Raw genomic sequence first — 21,769 nt, forward strand, 5'->3', positions numbered from 1 at the left:
TATAAGTTTACATTCCCACCAGCAGTGGAGAAGGGTTCCCCTTTCTCCACAACCTCTCCAACATGTGTTGTCACTTGAGTTTTTGATCTGGGCCATTCTGATGGGTGTAAGGTGAAATCTCAGGATTGTTTTGAATTGAATTTCCCTAATGGCTAATGAGGTTGAGCATTTCTTTAAGTGCTTCTCTGCCATTCGATATTCCTCTACAGAGAGTTCTCTGTTTAGCTCTGTTCCCCATTTTTTAAGTGGATTACTTGGTTTGCTGCTTTTCAGCTTCTTTAGTTATTTATATATACTGGATATGAGTCCTCTGTCAGATAAAGGGTTGGTGAAGATTCTTTTCCAAACTGTAGGTAGTCGCTTTGTTTTGATGACAGTGTCCTTTGCTTTCCAAAAGCTTTTCAAGTTCATGAGGTCCTACATTTATTGATTGTTGCTCTTACAGCCTGTGTTGTTGGTGTTCTGTTCTGGAAGTTTTCTCCTCTACCAATGAGTTCTAGGGTATTCCCCACTTTTTTTTTCTAGCCGATTTAATGTGTCTAGTTTTATGTTGAGGTCTTTGATCCACTTGGACTTCAGTTTTGTGCAGGGTGATAAGTATGGATCTATTTTCATTTTTCTACCTGTAGACATCCAGTTGGACAAGCACCATTTGTTGAAGATGCTATCTTTTTTCCATTGTATGGTTTTGGCATCTTTGTCAAAAATCAGGTGTCCATAAGTGTGTGGGTTTATTTCTGGGTCTTCTGTTCGGTTCCATTGATCCACCATTCTGTTTCTTTGCCAGTACCATGCAGTTTTTATAACTGTTGCTCTATAGTACAGCTTGAGATCAGGGATGGAGATACCTCCAGAAAATCTTTTATTGTAGAGGATTGTTTTAGAAATTCTGGGTTTCTTGTTATTCCATATGAAGTTGAGAATTTTTCATTCCAGGTCTGTAAAGAATTGTGTTGGTAATTTGATGGGAATTGCATTGAATCTGTAGATTGCTTTTGGTAAGATGGCCATTTTTACTATGTTAATCCTGCCAATCCATGAGCATGGGAGATCTTTCTATCTTCTGATATCTTCTTCTAATTCTTTCTTCAGAGACTTGAAATTTTTTTCATACAATTCTTTGACTTGCTTGGTTAGGGTTATTCCAAGGTACATTATGTCATTTGTGGCTATTGTGAAGGGTGTTCTTTCCCTAATTTCTTTCTCAGCCCTTTTGTCTTTTGTATACAGGAGTGCTACTGATTTTTTTTTTTGAGTTAATTTTGTATCCAGCCACTTTGCTGAAGGTGTTTATCAGCTGTAGGAGTTCCCTGGTAGAGTTTTGGGGGACACTCATGTATACTATCATATCATCTGTAAATAGCGATAATTTGACTTCTTTCTTTCCCATCTGTATCCGCTTTATCTCCTTCAACTGTCTTATTGCTCTAGCAAGGACTTCCAGCACTATGTTGAAGAGATATGGAGAGAGTGGGCAGTCTTGTCTTGTCTTGATTTCAGTGGGATTGCTTTAAGTTTCAGTTTAATGTTGGCTATAGTCTTGCTGTATATCGCCTTTACTATGTTTAGATATGTGCCTTGTATCCCTGATCCCTCCAGTACTTTAAACATGAATGGATGTTGGATTTTGTCAAATGCTTTTTCAGCATCTAGGGAGATTATCATGTGTTTTTTTTTTTTTCTTTCAGTTTGTTAATATGGACTTCCAGCACTATGTTGAAGAGATATGGAGAGAGTGGGCAGCCTTGTCTTGTCCCTGATTTCAGTGGGATTGCTTTAAGTTTCTCTCTGTTCAGTTTGATGTTGGCTATAGGCTTGCTGTCTATAGCCTTTACTATTTTTAGATATGTGCTTTGTATCCCTGATCTCTCCAATACTTTAAACATGAATGGATGTTGGATTTTGTCAAATGCTTTTTCAGCCTCTAGGGAGATGATCATGTGGTTTTTTTTTCTTTCAGTTTGTTAATATGGTGGATCACATTGATGGATTTCCATATATTGAACCACCCCTGCATACCTGGGATGAAGCCTACTTGGTCATAGTGGAAAATTTCTTTGATGTGTTCTTGTATTCGGTTTGCAAGTATTTTGTTACGTATTTTTGCATCAATGTTCATAAGGGAGATTGGCCTGAAATTCTCTTTCTTTGTTGAGTATTTGTGAGGTTTAGGTACCAAGGTGACTGTGGCTTTATGGAATGAGTTTGGTAATATTCCTTCTGTTTCTATTTTGTGGAATAGTTTGAAGAGAATTAGAGTTAGCTCTTCTTTAAAGGTCTGGTAGAATTCTGCACTGAAGCCATCTTGTCCTGGACTTTTTTTGGATGGTAGACTTTTGATGACTGCTTCTATTTCTTTGGCGGATATGGGACTATTTAATTGATTTACCTGGTCCTGATTCAGCTTTGGTAAGTCAAATCGATCAAGAAAATTGTCCATTTCATTTAGATTTTCCAATTTTGTGGCATATTGACTTTTGAAGTAAGTCCTAATTATTGTTTGGATTTCCTCAGTATCTGTAATTAGGTCCCCCTTTTCATTTCTGATTTTGTTGATTTGGGTGGTGTCTCTCTGCCTTTTAGTTAGCTTGGCTAAGGGTTTGTCGATCTTGTTGATTTTCTCAAAGAACCATCTCTTGGTTTCATTGATTCTTTGAATTGTTTTATTTGTTTCTAATTGATTGATTTCAGCCCTGAGTTTGATTATTTCCAGCCGTCTACCTCTTTTTGGTGTGTCTGCTTCTTCTTTTTCTAGGGTTTTTAAGTGGGCCATTAAGTTGCTTGAATGAGCTGTCTCGAATTTCTTCTTGAAGGTCCTTAGTGCTATGAACTTTCCTCTTAGCACTGCTTTCATTGTGTCCCACAAGTTTGGGTATGTTGTGTCTTCATTTTCATTGAGTTCTAAGAAGACTTTAATTTCTTTCTTTATTTCTTCCCTGACCCAGCTGTAACAAGTTTCCATGTGTGTGTAGGCTTTTTGTTATTCCTTTGTTGTTGAGGTCCAGCTTTATTCCATGGTGATCAGACAAGATACAAGGGATTATTTCAATCTTCTTGTATCTGTTGAGGTTCGCTTTGTGACCAACTAGATGGTCTATTTTGGAGAAGGTTCCATGAGGTGCTGAGAAAAAGGTAAATTCTGTTGTGTTTGGGTGTAAGGTTCTGTAAATGTCTGTTAGGTCCATTTGATGCATAACCTCTGTTAGAAATATTGTTTCTTTGTTTAATTTCTGTTTAGTTGACCTGTCCTTTGTTGAGAGTGGGCTGTTGAAGTCTCCCACTATTAGCGTGTGGGGATCTATGTGTGGTTTAAGTTTTATCAATGTTTCTTTCACAAATGTGGATGCCCTTGTATTTGGGGCATAGATGTTCAGGATTGTGATGTCTTCTTGGTGGAATTTTCCCTTGACGAGTATGAAGTGTCCTTCCCCATCTCGTTTTATTAATTTTGGTTGAAAATCTATTTTATCAGATATTAGAATGGCTACTCCTGCTTGCTTCTTGCATCCATTCGCTTGGTAAGCTGTGTTCCATCCCTTTCCCCTCAGGTAATATCTATCTTTGTGACTTAGGTGTGTTTCTTGTATGCAACAGATTGCTGGGTTTTGTTTACGCATCCATTTTTTTAGTCTGTGTCTTTTTATTGGTGAATTAAGTCCATTGATGTTGAGAGAGATTAATGACCAGTGGCTGTTAGATCCTTTGAATTTTTGTTGCCTGTGGTCATAGGGTTGTGTGCTTGGTTGCTTTTTGATTTACTGTAGTGAGGTTATTTATTTCCTGTGTTTTCTTGAATGTAGCTAGTTTTCTTGGGTTGTATTTTCCCTTCTATTGTCTTCTGTAATGCTGAATTTGTTTGTAGGTATTGCTAAATTTGTTTTTGTCATTGAATATCTTGTTTTCTCCTTCTATGAGGACTGAGAGTTTTGCAGGGTATAGTAGCCTGGGCTGACATCTGTGTTCTTTTAGGATCTGCATGATATCCGTCCAGGCCCTTCTGGCTTTCATAGCCTCTGTTGAAAAGTCAGGTGTGATTCTAATGGGTTTGCCATTATATGTTACTTGGTCTTTTTCCCTTGCAGCTTTTAGTATTTTTTCTTTGTTCTGTATACTTACTGTTTTGATTATTATGTGGCAGGAGGTTTTTCTTTTCTGATCTAATTTATTGGGTGTTCTGTATGCCTCTTGTATTCTTATTGGCCTCTCCTTTAAGTTGTGGAAATTTTCTTCAATGATTTTGTTGAAAATATTTTCTGGGCCTTGGTGCAGGGAATCTTCTTTTTCCTCTATTTCTATTATTCTTAGGTTTTGTCTTTTTATGTTGTCTTGAATTTCTTGGACGGTCTGTGTCACGAATTATTTAGATTTAACATTTTCTTTGACAGATACATCTATTTCTTCCATTGTATCTTCCACACCTTAGATTCTTTTTCCATTTCTTGTAGCCTATTGGTTATGCTAACCTCTGTAGTTCCTGCTTTCTTCCCTAAGTTCTTTCTCTCCGCAATTTCTTCCATTTGTGTGTTTTTTTTTTAATTTTTCCAATTCTGTCTTCAGGTATTGAGCCATTTTGTTGGTTTCCTTCACCTGTCTGACTGTATTTTCATGTTTTTCCATCAGTTCCTTCATCTGTTTGTTTGAACAATCCTCTGTTTCTTTTATTTCATTCAGTGATTTAAGCATTTCCTCTCTAAAGGCCACAAACTGTTTGGCTGCAGCTTCCTCTATTTCTTTTTGTATTTTATTTGTTTCCTCTGTTATCTTCTTCATGAGCATAGATTTTAGGTCATCTTCTTGAATTTCAATTATGTTGGGGTGTCTGGGGCTATTTGCTCCTGGATAACTGGGTTCTGGAGATGCCATATTGCTCTGGCTTTTGTTGGTTGAACTTTTACGCTGTCCTCTACCCATTGAGCTATCTTAGGTATTTGAAGTTAGTTTCTGGTTGTTCCTTGACTCCTGTGGTGGAGAGAATCCCTTTGGCAGGAAGATGGTTTTTCCTGTGGGAAGCCTTATCAGCTTTTTGGGTATAGTCACTGGTTGGCCGGTGTTTTTCAGGAGTTGCTACAGCTCACCTCAGGCATAGAGACCTGGGTGCTAACTGTGGTCCTTATTGGTCGAGAGGACTCTCCTCTCACCAGGAGAAATCCTGGAGACAGCTGCCCTGCTTCTGGGTTTCTTGCTGTAAATGTAGTGATCAGCTGTTGTAACCTGTGTGTCCTGTAGTTTGGTCGGTTTTCTTAGGGATAAGTAGTTGCCCCTTGGAGCAGTATCTGGGGGTTGATCTCAGGGTTCCCGTTCTTTTGTAGGTCTGAGGTTGGGGCTCAGTGCCCCAGAACCCAGGAGGTCATCTATGGCGGCTGAGTATTGCGCTCCTGGTAACAGCAGCCTATCTGGGGCACAGCAGGTCCCTGGGTTGTTCCAGTCTGTGGGATCTCTTCTGGGGATATACTGGGTTGCCTAAGTTTGTACCCTTTGCTTCATTCCTTATTCCTTATGAGGGTTTTTCCAGACAGTGACTCCAAGACTTGGTGTCTTGGGGCACACAGTTCTGTCTGTAAGGAGTAGTTGGTACAAAGCAGGTCTCTGGGCTGGGGGCAAGTGCGCCTGCCTGCTACTCTGCCGGAGCTGGGTTCCCAATAGCTCTGTGCTCCCTGCTTGGGCCCCGATCTGTGATGGCTGGACATACTCGCCTGTCTGCGGTCTGCGAGGCCTTCCCCAGGCAAAGCCTAGGTGACTCATGCAGCACGGTTTCTTCCTTCCCTGTGGGGTCCTCTCCAGATAGGGATTCCCAATCTCTGTTGCACTTGGGCACGCAGCTCCTCTGTACCAATGAGCTAGTCGTGCAGTTGTGATGGCAGCGGGTACCTGCTGTCCGCGAGACCTTCCAGGCAGGGTAAGACTAGCTGACCCGTGATCAGATTCGCAACTTTCCTTTCCTGTGGGTTTTCCTTGCGCCTGGGACTCTCAGTCTCTGGCACCCTTGTGCCCACCGATCAGCCTGGGAAAGTGATCAGGACAGGCAGCTCCGGCCAGAGACCCAAAGCCCTCATTAGCCGGGTTCTCTTCCAGGTTCTTGCTGGGCAGCTGAGAGTGGACTCGACCGATTCCCACACCGTGGGAACCTCCCCTCACCTGGGAAACACAATCCCTGTAGTTTTAGGGCCCAGAGTTCAATCTCCTGGTCGCTGCATGGAGAGTGTTTTTCTGCTTCTCAGACACAGTGCTCTCCCCACGCTGCCATCTTGCCCCCCCATTTCCCACTGCTTACATAAGAGTCCATGCACATTGCCCAACAGTTGGCCATAAGTTTCAGCATCTGCTTTGATAGTCTGCAGGGCAGAGCCTTTCAGAGGCCCTCTGTGGCAGGTTTCTACCTTGTTTCCCGTTTTCTTCTTCTTCTGATGTCCTTCCTCTTTGCCTTTCGGGATGGGGATTGAGTATTTTAGTCAGGGTCCTCTCTCTTGATTAGTTTTTTCAGATGTACAGATTTTAGTAGGTTTATCCTATATTAAATGTCTGTATGAGTGAGTATGTGCCGTGTTTTTCCTTCTGCTTCTGGGACAGCTCACTCAGGATGATCCTTTACAGGTTCCACCATTTACCTGCAAATTTCATGATTTCCTAATTTTTCATTGCAGAGTAATACTCCATTATGGAGAGGTACCACAATTTCTGCATCTATTTTTCAGTTGAGGGGCATCTGGGCTGTTTCCACCTTCTGGCTATTACAAGTAAAGCTGTTACAAACATGGTTGAGCAAATGTCCTTATTGTGTACTTAAGCCTCTTTTGGATATATGCCTAGGAGTGGTATGGATGGATCTTGAGGAAGCACTATTCCTAGTTGTCTGAGAAAGCGCCAGATTGATTTCCAGAGTGGTTGTACAAGTTTACATTCCCACCAGCAGTGGAGGAGGGTTCCCCTTTCTCCACAGCCGCTCCAGCATGTGTTGTCACTCGAGTTTTTGATCTTGGCCATTCTGATGGGTGTAAGGTGAAATCTCAGGGTTGTTTTGATTTTCATTTCCCTGATGGCTAATGAGGTTGATCATTTCTTTAAGTGCTTCTCTGCCATTCGACATTCTTCTATTGAGAATTCTCTGTTTAGCTCAGTTCCCCATTTTTTAAGTGGATTACTTGGTTTGCTGCTTTTCAGCTTCTTTAGTTCTTTATGTATACTGGATATTAGTCTTCTGTCAGATATAGGGTTGGTGAAGATTCTTTCCCAATCTGTAGGCAGTCGCTTTGTTTTGATGACGGCGTCCTTTGCTTTACAGAAGCTTTTCAGTTTCATGAGGTCCCATTTATTGATTGTTGCTCTTAGAGCCTGTGCTGTTGGTTTTCTGTTCAGGAAGTTTTCTCCTCTACCAATGAGTTCTAGGGTATTCCTCACTTTTTCTTCCAACAGATTTAATGTGTCTGGTTTTATGTTGAGGTCTTTGATCCACTTGGACTTTAGTTTTGTGCAGGGTGATAAGTATGGCTTTATTTGCATTTTTCTACATGTAGACATCCAGTTAGACCAGCACCATTTGTTGAAGATGCTATCATTTTTCCATTGTATGGTTTTGGCATCTTTGTCAAAGATCAGGTGTCCATAATTGTGTGGGTTTATTTTTAGGTCTTCTGTTCGGTTCCATTGATCCACCAGTCTGTTTCTATGCCAGTACCATGCAGGTTTTTTTTTTTTTTTTTTTTTTTACTGTTCGTCTATAGTACAGTTTAAGATCAGGAATGGAGATACCTCCAGAAGATCTTTTATTGTAGAGGATTATTTTAGCAATTCTGGGTTTCTTGTTATTCCATATGAAATTGAGAATTTTTCTTTCCAGGTCTGTAAAGAATTGTGTTGGTAATTTGATGGGAATTGCATTGAATCTGTAGATTGCTTTTGGTAAGATGGCCATTTTTACTATGTTAATCCTGCCAAGCCATGAGCATGGGAGATATTTCTATCTTCTGATATCTTCTTCTAATTCTTTGTTCAGAGACTTGAAATTTTTTTCATACAAGTCTTTGACTTGCTTGGTTAGGGTTACACCAAGGTACTTTATGTCCTTTGTGGCTGTTGTGAATGGTGTTGTTTCTCTAATTTCTTTCTCAGCCTTTTTGTCTTTTGTATACAGGAGTGCTACTGATTTTTTTGAGTTAATTTTGTATCCGGCCAATTTGCTGAAGGTGTTTATCAGCTGTAGGAGTTCCCTGGTAGAGTTTTTGGGGTCACTCATGTATACTATCATATCATCTGCAAATAGTGATAATTTGACTTCTTCCTTTCCCATCTGTATCCCCTTGATCTCCTTCAACTGTCTTATTGCTCTAGCAAGGACTTCCAGCACTATGTTGAAGAGATATGGAGAGAGTGGACAGCCTATTGTCTTTGAATGTCTGTCATGTATCAATGATAAACTCAAATGTAAAATTGGAAGTTCACTTGTTCACAGTTTTCCTTATCCTTAAATTGGTTGTATATAGTGAAAATGTGTTTTCAAATCATTTGGGTTTTTATTTTTGAATATTACTTACTTCAGTATGATGGTTATGATCAAGATTTAAGACAGATTATTTTCAAAAGAAAGGAGGATGAATGGAACCGAACAGAAGACTCTGAAATAAACCCACACACCTATGAGTACTTGATTTGTGACAAAACAGCCAAAACCATTCAATGGAAAAAAGACAGCATCTTCAACAAATGGTGCTGGTCCAACTGGATGTCTACATGCAGAAAAATGAAAATAGATCCATATTTATCACCCTGCACAAAAATAAAGTCCAAGGTGGATCAAAGACCTCAACATAAAACCAGATACACTGAATCGGTTAGAAGAAAAATTGAGGAAGAGCCTAGAATTCATTGGCACAGGAGACAACTTCCTGAACAGAACACCAACAGCACAGGCTCTAAGAGCAACAATCAATAAATGGGACCTAATGAAACTGAAAAGCTTCTGTAAAGCAAAAGATACTGATATCAGAACAAAACGACTGCCTACAGACTGGGAAAGGATTTTCACCAACCCTATATCTGACAGAGGGCTGATACCCAGAATGTATAAAGAACTAAAGAAGTTAAAAAGCAATAAACCACCAATCCGATTTTAAAAATTGGGTACGGAGGTAAACAGAGAATTCTCTATAGAGGAATATAGAATGGCAGAGAAACACTTAAAGAAATGCTAAACATCCTTAGCCAACAGAGAAATGAAAATCAAAGCGAACCTGAGATTTCACCTTACATACATCAAAATGGCTAAAACAAAAAACTCAAATGACAACACATGATGGAGAGGTTGTGGAGAAAGGGGAACCTTCCTCCATTGCTGGTAGGAATGTAAACTTGTAAACCACTTTTGAAATCAATTTGGAGCTTTCTCAGACAATTAGGAATAGTGCTTCCTCAAGACCCAGCTATACCACTCCTAGGCATATATCCAAAAGTTTCTCAAGTACACAACAAGGACATTTGCTCAATCATGTTTATAGTAGCGTTACTTGTAATATCCAGAACCTGGAAACAACCCAGATCTCCGACAATGGAGGAATGGATACAGAAATCGTGGTGCTTTTACACAATGGATTACTACTCAGCAATCAAAAACAAGGAAATCATGAAATTTTCAGGCAAATGGTGGGATCTAGAAAAGATCATTATGAGTGAGGTATCCCAGAAGGAGAAAGACACACATGGTATATATTCACTTATATAGACCTATAAGATATGATAAACATAATGAAATTTTTAACCTAAAGAAGATAAGCATAAAGAAGACTCAGGTAAGATGATCAATCCTCACTTAGAAAGACAAATGGGAGGTGCATTGGACATAGGAGAAAACAAGTAATAGGACAGGGTCAGAGGGCCTCTGAAAGATTCTACTTAGCATTGTATCAAAGCAGATACTAAGACTCATAACCAAACTTTTGGCAGAGTGCTGGGAATCATATGAAAGAAGGGGGAGTAAGTAACACCTGGAGTGGATAGGAGCTCCACAAGGACCAAATATATCTGGGCATAGGGGTTTTATATGAAACTATTTCTCCAACCAATGTCCATGTATGGATATAACCTAGAATCTCTGCTCGGATGTAGCCCGTGGTAGTTAAGTAACCAATTGGTTTCCCATAGTAAGGGGAACAAGGACTATTTCTGATAGGAACTCAATGGCAGGCTCTTTGACCTCCCCACCCCCGAAGGGGAAAGCCGTCCTACTAGGCCATAGAAGAGGACTTTGCAGCCAGTCCTGATGATACCTGATAAAACAGGGTCAGATGAAAGGGGAGGAGGTCCTCCTGTATCAGTGGACTTGGAAAGGGACAGGGAGGAGATGAGGGATGGAGGGTGGGAATGGGAGGGAATGAGGGAGCGGGATACAGCTGGGATACAGAGTTAATAAAATGTAACTAAAAATAATATTAAAATAAAAATAAGTAAATAAAATTTATATAGTATATTAAATAAAAATTTAAGTAAAATTTTAAAAAATAATTTAAAACAAAACTGAAACAAAACACAACAAAATGTGTGTAATGACTTGTCTCACACACCAGACTTCCTACTTGTTTATTGCTTCCTTTATTCTCTGTTATATTGAATGTCTTTGGCTTTTTGATTTTCTAGGCTGCTGTCTGATTGCAAAAAAATCACTTAAACTTTCAACAAATCAGTTTCTCTGTTTATAGAGCAGAAATCTAGGCTTACGACCTGCTGAACGTAGATTGATGGTGTGAGGATGAATGGAGTAAACCACTGAAAAGTAGCTGAAATTCTTAGGAGAGAGGAATCCCAGAGGCATGATTTACTGCCTACATATGTAATTTTAGCTCCATTATAAACAAGTCAGCATTCCCTTTTATTCAATGAGACCTAATACTCAGGTAAGAAGAGTAATCACTTTTACAACATATATGTTTGAAACATTATGCAACCCTCTTTTCCAGAGTCATAAAATTATTCTCCTAAAATTTTTCTTTACAAGTGTATGGCTACTTTAGAGAGTTCCTAAAAGAGTTCACGTTCTCTTTTTGAAGACCTTTCTCTCTACTTTGTTGAAATGATGGCAAGGCTACTTTGCAATTACATTAGGTTTTCAGACCTATGTATTAAGTGAATCAATACTGACACTGATCTTTCTTCTCTAATATAGGGATTGATGTTATTTGCAACTAAAGTTAAGAAGAAATCTAAGTCTAGGATGTTGCAATTATTTTGGCATGAAGTACAAAATAAAATACCATCATTTACATTTGTGGCAGGTACCTACTTGGGGAAATAATGAAAGCTGCTTGTGCTTTGTGTGTCTGTTTATAGATTTTGGTAGTAAAATGACAAAAACAAAAAGTTATTTGTGGGTATAAAAACAAATATTTAAAATGTATTTAGGAATTTTACTTGTTTAGTAAAGTAGCAGTTGTAGAGACCTATGACTTGACTAGCCCTTGATAAATGGCTGTGTTTTCAGTACCAGGCATGATTTCCTTTTTGTTCAAAGGGTCTGAAGTCCAATGAGAGCTGTTGATTACCACTAAGTTATGCATTCGACTACTAGTGACATAGGGTACTATATTATGCTGAATTTGAAACAGCTAGAAGGGCTACATGGAAGTGCTAGAGCTAGTAAAGGGAAGGTAAAATTATGCAATTATAATATATCTCAAAACCTAAAATGAATGACATTTTAGAAGGAGAAAGAAAAGGAGCTTGGTTGAACCATGTGTCAGTAAGAACAGATTTGGACATCTTAAATACAAATGCTTGAGTTCAAGGCTCTTCCCCACTTTTCTTCTAATCGTTTTAGTGTGTCAGGTTTTATGTTGAGGTCTTTCATCTACTTGGATTTTAGTTTTGTACAGGGTGATGAATATGGATCTATTAACATTTTTCTACATGTAGTCATCCAATTAGACCAGCACCATTTTTGAAGACGCTATCATTTTTCCATTGTATGGATTTGGCTTCTTTGTCAAAAATCAAGGTGTGTGGTTTTGTTTCTTGATCTTCAATGAAAGAAGATGCAGATAGTTCTGCTGAGACCTGGTAGGGTAAGGTCAGATAGTAGGGGAGAAGGAGCTCCTTGCACAGTGGACTATCGGAGAGGTGTAGGGTAAGAAGAGGAAGGAAGACTAGGACTGGGAAGGGATGAGGGAAGGGGCTACAACTTGGATACAAAGTAAATCAATGGTAAATAATAATGATGTTAATAACAAAACTACCACCACCACTACTACTACTACTACTACTACTACTACTACTACTACTACTACTACTAATAATAATAATAATAATAAAACACAACAAATCCAACAATGCTTACTCTGGTCAGAAGTTTATATTTGTTCTTCCAATTCTTTGTAATCTTAAAACAACTTATTTACATATGTATGGAAGTTTTGATGGTATGTATGTCTGTGCCCTATGTGAATGCCTGCTGCTTACAGAGACGAAAAGAAGGCACTGGATGCCCTGTATCTTTAGTTACAGATGTTTAGTTACTGTAAGATGTCATTTGAGTGCTTGGAAGTGAACCAACATTCTCTATAAGAGGAGCAAGTTCTCTGAGCCACTGAACCATCACTCTAGCCCTGTGTGTGTGTGTCTGCATTCCACTATTGCAAACTAGGTTTAGTGTATCATCAGATCTCTCAGAGGATAATTACTGCTGGAGAATCTCAAGTGTTCTCTCATTTCTGATTTCCCACATAATCATTGAAACTTGTATAAGTCAGAATTCAATAAAAATTATAAAATGACCTTCAATTTAACTACTTCAATTCAGCATGGGTTACTTATATCTTTGCTCACTACTCTCCAGTCATAGACATCCCCTACATTGTTACACATTGCAGACTGCACCTCACTTGAGGGTTTCCATATATGACCTTTCCTTCTAGGAAATACATTCAAGAGAGTGGCTCATTATCACTTGGCACACAATTTACTTGTCAAAAAAAAAAAAACTCTACAAAGACACTGTATACTTATTATGAGGTCACTGTTACATTCAATTCCTTATCTCCATTCAAGTTTTTCACTCAACATACTCATTTTATGTATGTAATTATTCAATTGTTTCATTTTTGTCACTCCTATCAGAATTTAAGATCCATAAACTCTGGCACCAAGTTGGCTGAATTCATTACCATATGATTTGAATCTTAAAATTAAAATAAAGGGTTAAAAAGCATGTATTTTGCTGAGAAGGGCTAACAGCAAAAGGTACAGAATACCCAAAGAATAATGTCTAGGATAAAGCCATAGACTATAGATCAATATCTATTGAAACACACAATTATCCTGATAAAAGAATGTGTGAAAATTTCACAATATGTGTGTGTGTGTGTGTGTGTGTGTATAGTGACCAATATCTTTGATTCCTACTCTTTGTTTATTTAAAATGCACTTGATGGTGGATATTTAGGATAAATCAGGTTTTATTGGTGTAAGCAAGTCAATACTTTAGTCTGCATTACAATTCAGTTTCTCAAATTCCAGCCTATTTTTCCATTTTTAATGTTATACTTTAGAGGTCTGAGTATTTGATTTTCATGAGGGACAGCTTACCTCTGTTGGTTTCTATGAACGTATTTTAAACATATGTGAAAAATATTTATACAACTCATGGTTAAAAGGATCATCTCTAATTGTTTTTATACATTGTTTTTATACATTTTTAAAGTTATAGCCCTTCACTTTAGACACATAACACATAGATAGGTATTGCCTGTCCATTGTCCGCTATAAATGTATAAGTGTATCTTTATTTACAAAAGGAAATCTAGCTGTTCCGCCATCCCATTTGTTCTAATGACTATTTGTTTCTTATTGGGTTGCCTTGGTAAAACACAGTTTATGAAAAAATTAAGTATTTCTTTCTAGATACTTAACATTTTTTGTTAAAATGTGTATGTGTACTCTTAGACTAATTCCAGTTTGCTTTTATTCTAAGCATTCATAAGTATATTATTCTTCTTTCCATTATAATACATTCACTTTTTATTAGGATTATAACCATTCTCTCATCTCTTCCTCTTTCTGTGCTCCTTTCATATTTCCCCTCATCTCATTCCATTCCTCTGTACCGCTCTCCCTCTTCCTTTCGCTTTATTTCCTCCTTTCTCTCTCCCATTTCTTGTAATAAGAAGTACATTGTCCTTTACTTTGATGAGAACTGATAGACTAAGATCAGAAAGAAGTGGAGAACCTCCCCTATCAGTGGACTTGGGGAGTGGCATGCATGCAAAAAGGGGAGGGAGGGTGGGATCGGGAGGGAAGGAGGGAGGGGCTTATGGGGGGATACAAAATGAATAAAGTGTAATTAATAAAAAATTAAAAAATAATAATAATAAAAATTTAATTTAAAAAAAAGAAGTACATTAAACACAGATCCAGCCATACATTACATCTAGTACTAGAGTTAGTACTTGTGATCACAATACAAGTATAACAAAAAGACCTATTATGTAATTGAGGCAACACAATTCCAATAAAATTGTTAACAATAAATATTAAAGTTTAGAGTTACCATTTTGGTCCAGATTCCTGGACAATAATTTCCTTGAAGTTTGAAGCTGTTAGGTGCAAATTACTTCAAATAGGCTTCATTTCATTAAGAATAAGTAATTTTCTTTAATTTTTGTTTGCTGTATTCATTATAAACCTGCTCTTCGATGAGATGCTATTTCCACATTCTTACATTCAATATGAAATGTGTTTTGTTTAATTTGGTAAGAATCTAAAATAAAGTCTCAATAAAACTCTCTTGAAAAAAAGAAACATGAGAAAATAATGTCCTAAAACACTTGCCTTATTGACTACTTTGAATGGATACAGATTTTTTGACCATTAGAAATCAGTCTACTGCCAGCTCTCCTCATATCTTTTCAACATAGTACTTTAAGTCCTAGCTAGAGAAATAAGAAGAGTAAAGGAGATCAAGGGGATACAAATCTGAGAAGAAGTCAAAGTTTCACTATTCGCAGATGATATGATAGTATACCTGAGTGACTCCAAAAATCCAACCAGAGAATTCCTGCAGCTGATAAACAACTTTAGTAAACTGGCTGGAAAAAAAATTAACTCAAAAAAAAAAAAAATAGAAGCCCTCCTGTATACCCAAGACAAAAGGGGTGAAAAAGAAATCAGGGAAAAAACACCCTTCACAATAGCCACTAACAACATAAAGTACCTTGGGGTGACTCTAACCAAGCAGGTAAAAGAACTGTTTGAAAAAAAATTCAAGTCTCTGAAGAAAGAAATTGACGAAGACATCAGAAGATGGAAAAATCACCCGTGCTGATGGACTGATAGGATTAACATAGTGAAAATGGCCATTTTGCCAAAACCAATCTACAGATTCAATGCAATTCCCATCAAATTACCAACACAATTCTTTACAAAGATTGAAAGAAAAATTCTCAACTTCATATGTAGAAACAAAAAAAAAAAACAAGAATTTCCTGTACAACAACAGATCATCTAGAGGTATCTCCATCCCTGATATCAAGCTGTACTACAGAGCAATAGTAATAAAATGGCATGATATTGGCATAGAAACAGAAAGGTTAATCAATGGAACTGAACAAGAATAAAACCAAACACCTATGAATACTTGACTTTTGACAAAGAAGCCAAAACCACTCAATGGAAAAAAGACAACATCTTCAACAAATTTTGCTGGTCCAACTGGATGTCTACACCCAGAAAAATGAAAATAGATCCATATTTATCACCTTGCACAAAACTAAAGTCCAAGTGGATCAAAGACCTCAACATAAAACCAGACACACTAAATCTCTTAGAAGAAAAAGTGGGGAAGAGCCTAGAATTCATTGGCACAGGAGACAACTTCCTGAACAGAACACCAACAGCACAGGCTCTAAGAGCAACAATCAATAAATTGGACCTCATGAAACTGAAAACTTCTGTAAAGCAAAGGACACTGTTGTCAGAACAAAATGCAAGCCTACAGATTAGGTAAGGATCTTCACCAACCCTACATCTGACAGAGAGCTGATATCCAGAATATATAAAGAACTAAAGAAGTTAAAAGGCAGTAATTCAAGCAATCCAATTGAAAATGGGGTATGGAGCTAAATAGAGAATTTTCTGTAGAAGAATATAGAATGGCAGAGATACACTTAAACAGATGTTCAACATCCTTAGCCATCAGAGAGATGCAAATCAAAACCACCCTGAGATTTAACCTTACACCCATCAGAATGGCTAAGATCAAAACCTCAAGTGACATCACATGCTGCAGAGGATGTGGAGAAAGGGGAGCATTCCTCCATTGCTGGTGGGAATGTAAACTTGTGCAACCACTTTGGAAATCAATCTGGTGCTTTTTCAGACAATCATGAATAATGCTTCCTCAAGATCCAGCTATACCACTCCTAAGCACATAACAAAAAGATGTTCAAGTATACAACAAGGACATTTTCTCAACCATGTTTGTAGCAGCTTTATTTGTAATATCCAGAACCTGGAAGCAACCCAGATGTCCATCAATGGAGGAATGGATACAGAAATTGTAGAATATTTACACAATGGAATACTATTTAGCAATTAAAAACAAGGAAATCATGAAATTCGCAGGCAAATGGTGGGATCTAGAAAAGATCATTATGAGTGAGGTAACCCAGAAGCAAAAAGACACACATGCTATATACTCACCTATAAGTGGGTACTAGACCTGTAAGATAGGATCAACATACTAAAATCTGTACACCTAAAGAAGATAAACAAGAATGAAGACCAGGGGTAAGATGATCAATCCTCACCATGAAAGATAAAGTGGATTGACATTGGAAGTAGGAGAAAACAAGTACCAGGACAAGAGCCTATTACGGAGGTCATCTGAAAGACTCTACCTAGCAGTGTATCAAAGCAGATGCTTAGACTCATAACCTAGCCTTCGGCAGAATGCAGGGAATCATATGAAAGAAGGGAGAGTTATTATGACCTAAAGGGGACAGGAGCCCCACAAGGACTAAATATATCAGGGCACAGGGGTCTTCTATGAGACTGTTTCTCCAACCAAGGTCCATGCATGGATATAACCTAAAATGCTCAGATGTAGCCCATGGTATCTCAGTACCCAAGCAGGTTTCTTAGTAAGGGTGACAAGGATTATTTCTGACATGATCTCAATGACTGGCTCATTGATCTTACCCTCCCCTCCGTGAGAGGAGTACCCTTGCTAGGCCACAGATAAGGACATTGCAGCCAGTCCTGAAGATACTTGATAAGCTAGGGTCAGATGGAAGGGGAGGAAGATCTCCCCTATCAGTGGACTTGGAAAGGGGCAGAGAAGAGATGAGGGAGGGAGGGTGGGATTCAAAGGGAAAGAGGGAGGGGGCTATGGTTGGGATACAAGTGAATGACCTGTTATTAAAATTAAAAAAAAAATCACTGCCTAAAGTAGAGCTAATAGTTTTGTGATATAGAATTTACCCATTTTCTGAGATCCATTTCTAGTATTACAAGGAAGGCAGAGAAAAGGGAGGGAGGAAAGGCTGAAACCAGTTTCAGTGAATCACACATATCCAAGAATCCTGAATAATTTTAAATATGTGTTGAGTGGATCACAGAGTTGAACTGGAAAGCTCTTTGTCAAAATCTTGTTGAGAAAAGTCAACATGCCACCTCCATATCTGTCTTACCAATGAAAACAGATACATTGCTGACCATGAGATGAATAGCTTTGGCAATGATTATGTGAAAGTTTTGCCTACAATCCGTGATTGTATTAAAGATTTTTCCATGATATTTAAGAGACCATCATAGGATGAATTTTATGTAAGAAAGGGTCTGAAAACTGTTAAGAGGACATGTTCAGTCCTGATGCATCTTGATGAGCTATGTTGGATGGGAAAGGGAGCTCCTTTTTCTCAGAAACTGGGAGGGGCAGAGGAGAGAAAGAGAGAATGTGGCTCTGAGGGGAAGAGGAAAGGGGCTACAAGTACATAAAGTGAATAAAAAAATGAATGTGAAAAAAGAAGGAAATATAGAAATATTTTAGAGTACCTACTTGAAAATAGTTTTTTTTTACATAAATTGAATGTAAATCAACATAAGACACTGATTTAATTATTACAGAACTGAGACGTACTCAAAATATATTACTAAGAAACAAGCTATAACATTTCTTATAAAGCTCTATACTTCATTAAAAAAATACCCTAAATAAAAAGCTATATTCATTATCCTTCTCCTTAAATATTCTCCTCATTCTGTTTCCTATATGGGAATGTAGAATGAATAGCAGAGTAAAAGCTTTAGCCTTCTCTGTTATCCATGCCGTGTGTGTATCAATAATTTCAAACATTTATTTTTCTTACTTCATATGCAATCTGCCAGCACGCGTTTACAACTCTGTGTCCTTAATACCCATCTTCTTTGTACATATCTCCATTTTCTTGATAGTATATTAACTCAAAACTTCATCCTTTACCCAGTTATTTTTATTACACATTATATTTTAACAATTATAATATAATTATATCATCTCCCTTTATTTTCCCCTCTCCATACTCTCCAATATACCCTCCTTCATCTGTTAGTCTGCTCACCTCTAAAGTAATCATATTTTTCTCCAGAGGATAGTCTTAGTATTTATTTTTTATTTTATGTTTCCACTTTTATTTTGGCATTACTAGAAAGCAAAGGTAAATATAAATATTTTATTTTAAACTAATGTCAGTTGAAAAACTATTTTGCTCTGAAACATAAAATAGATATTTTCCTTTGTCCTTTGCACCATACAGGAAAATTGCAGTGATTTTCACAGTCCAGGTAGCAAACCGTCATGTGTGCTTAGGTACTTTCAAAATAAAAACAAGAACTTTAAAGGTATTTTTTTATATTTATGGATCAAATGTGCTTGAAATTTGTAACTGAAAATGAAATGTCTCTGATGGTATGAATGATTTCTCTTCAAATTAGTATAGTTTATTAAGATGTAATTAATTGCATTTTATATTTATTATATTTTCCATATTGTGATTAATTCACTGATAAATTCCATCAATACAGAAATACTATTATATTTCTTTTGTTATTGATATAATTTGAATTTTCTTCTAAAAGTTGTTTTTCTTTTCCCCATCAAGATAAACTGCCTTCATACTTTTCAGTTTCATTTGTATCTATAATCAATGTTCAACATAATAATTATGAATATATAAATCTAAAATATTAGAAATAAAAAATATTCAAAAAATAAACTAATGTCAGTTAAAAATATTTTGTAGTTTTATTTCTGATATTATAATTATATAATTTCCACCTTCCCATTCCTCCATCCAAAAATCCCATATACCCTTCCTTGTTCTCTTTCATATTCATGGATTATTTGTCATTAGTTTTTATTACATACATATCTGTATATGTATATTCACATGCATTCCTAAATATAACCCTCTTAGTCTGTATATACTAACTGTTTGTATGTTTTCAGGGTTGATCATTTGAAATTGGAGAACTAATTGCTGTGCTCTTTACTGTTGGATTATATTTCTCCCAATTGTCAGCATTCCTTACTTGCCTGTTGTTCTTTGTGTGGGAGTGAAGCCCATGGACTTTCCCCTATCCACTTTGACATTTCTATTGTTGTTGTCCTTGTTTTAGTTAATCATGTTGTTGAGACATTTGGGTGATGTTTCTAATATTACTAGGAGACAAAAATATTACAGCAAACTCAGTATCTAGCAAGGATTGGCTGTAGATCTTATTTAAAAGTGTGGTAGGATTCTGTTGTGAGTCTTTCTGTTTGGTTGGGAGACTTTTAATGAGAGCTTCTATTTCCTTAGGTGCTATGACATTATTTAACTTATCTACCTATGTGTATGTGTGTTTTATCTACATGTATGTCTGTGCACTACATACATACTCTTTTGAGTGCGGAGGTCAAAAGACAGTATCAGATTCCCTGGGACTGCAATCACAAATAGTTGTGAGCTGCCATTTAGGTGCTGGGAACTGAACCCAGGTGCTCTAGAAGAAAATCCAGAATTCTTGACCAGAAGTTTGTGTGATTTTTTTAGTCATAAGTACTAGACGAAACTAAAACATAGGTTAAAATGAAGCAAAGAGATAGCAGGAAATTAAAAAAAAATGAAGTCTCTCTGAAATCATTGAAGTTGAGTTTCATGGTTGTCATATGAACTTGCATTTATATGCTCAGAAATTAATTTTTATACTTTGTATCCTTATAAAATATGAATTATAGACTACACAAAGAAGAGTAGCTGGTATTAAGTGTCTCTTTTGTATCAACTACTTAGTTTGTCAACATAAAAGATTAGTAGGCTGGGAGTGTAGTAGTCATTGAGAATTTATCTAGAAGCCCTGAGTTCAATTCTCTGTGACTCACAAACATTTCTTAAGACAAGTTTGGGATTCCTACTATGTGTTAGAGATGGTACTTATGGGTAAGTGCGTTGACCCAAACACAGGTGGGGACAGCATTTAGCCACCATCCTATTTTGTATTGTTATTCATTATTTATAAATGTCATTGAGAAATAAAGTACTCATGTATACTTTTGATGTATTATAAAATTGCTGGTTTATGTTTTGAAAACTCTGCTACAGTTTTTTATATAAATATCAACATACCCAATCATTTTTTCTTGCTTAAATTTTGTTTTTATTCTTTGTTTCTAAAATTCTATGTATAAATTATTAACTTCATAAATGTATATAACGAGGATTAAGACAAATTTATGGAACAATCTGAGACAGAGAAATGAATAGAACTGTACTCACCATAGAGAATTGCAAGCAGAGACAGGGGCATGACAAGTAGTCCCACCAACATATCAGCAATGGCTAGGGACATTAAGAAGTAGTTGGTTGCATTGTGCAATTTCTTCTCCATGCTTACTGCCATGATAACGAGAATGTTGCCCCCTATTGTCATGATTATTATCACGACGATTGAAAGTGCTGGCCAGTTTTGTACCCCGTCTGGGAATTGAAACAAGCGTCCACCATTGGAGGAATTAAAACTGTCAGTTACTATAGCTGTTACTGGACTTATGGAAATATCAAGTTGCCAAACCAATAGGCCGATTAGGTGCACACTGAAAATTAAAAAGAAAAGAAAAGAAATTTAGTCTTTGCTTACATATAGTATATTATTTATACTACACATTATCTTCTCCTCTCACTATTGTGACGATAGCTACCTCCATCCTCATCATTTGTTTTTATCATTAAACTTCTACTGAGTGATTTCTATAAATTAGGAACTTAGTTAAACAATATATATTTACAATCACATTTGATCCTCACAGGAATTCAATACTGATTTAGTCCCATTATGTAGCTGAAAAAAGAATGGGGTTAGAAAAGGTTATAATACTTTCTCAAGCCAATGTACCCAGGTGAGTAACTGCAACGGGCCATCATAGAGTCTGATTTCAGACTATATTCAAGTTTGACTGTAGTCCCAAAACAAAAAATTATTTGACTTGGTATAATAGTTTATTATTTTTTCTTTTAGATTTTATTTTATTATAAAATAATATAAATGTAGCTTAAGAATATTTTCATATAAGTATAAGGTCCTTCAAGTATGTTTCCCTACCATACCGCAATAGATGTCCCTTACTCTTCTATTTCCTGTCCCCTTAGTTCCATAGAGAGTTTTGCTTCTATTTTCATGTCACCTATCCATACTTGATTATGTGAATCTATGAAATTAAGGCTCCACAATGAGAGAAAATACGTGGTATTTGTCTTTCAGAGACTGATGTACTGTTTTA

At 36.9% G+C, this 21,769-nt stretch overlaps 1 protein-coding gene across 1 annotated transcript in view; it reads right to left on the reverse strand.

Annotated features, from left to right (window-relative positions):
• The window catches only part of Htr2c (5-hydroxytryptamine receptor 2C), a 355,498-nt gene that overhangs the window by 192,617 nt on the left and 141,112 nt on the right, over nt 1-21,769 (reverse strand). The window contains exon 3 of the mRNA XM_055605002.1: nt 20,769-21,085. Coding sequence (XP_055460977.1) covers nt 20,769-21,085 — 317 coding nt within the window. The remainder of the gene's footprint in view (nt 1-20,768; nt 21,086-21,769) is intronic.

Source organism: Psammomys obesus, unplaced genomic scaffold, assembly GCF_907164565.1.
Source record: "Psammomys obesus unplaced genomic scaffold, mPsaObe1.curated_primary_1811, whole genome shotgun sequence".
NCBI classification, from domain to species: Eukaryota; Metazoa; Chordata; class Mammalia; order Rodentia; family Muridae; genus Psammomys; species Psammomys obesus.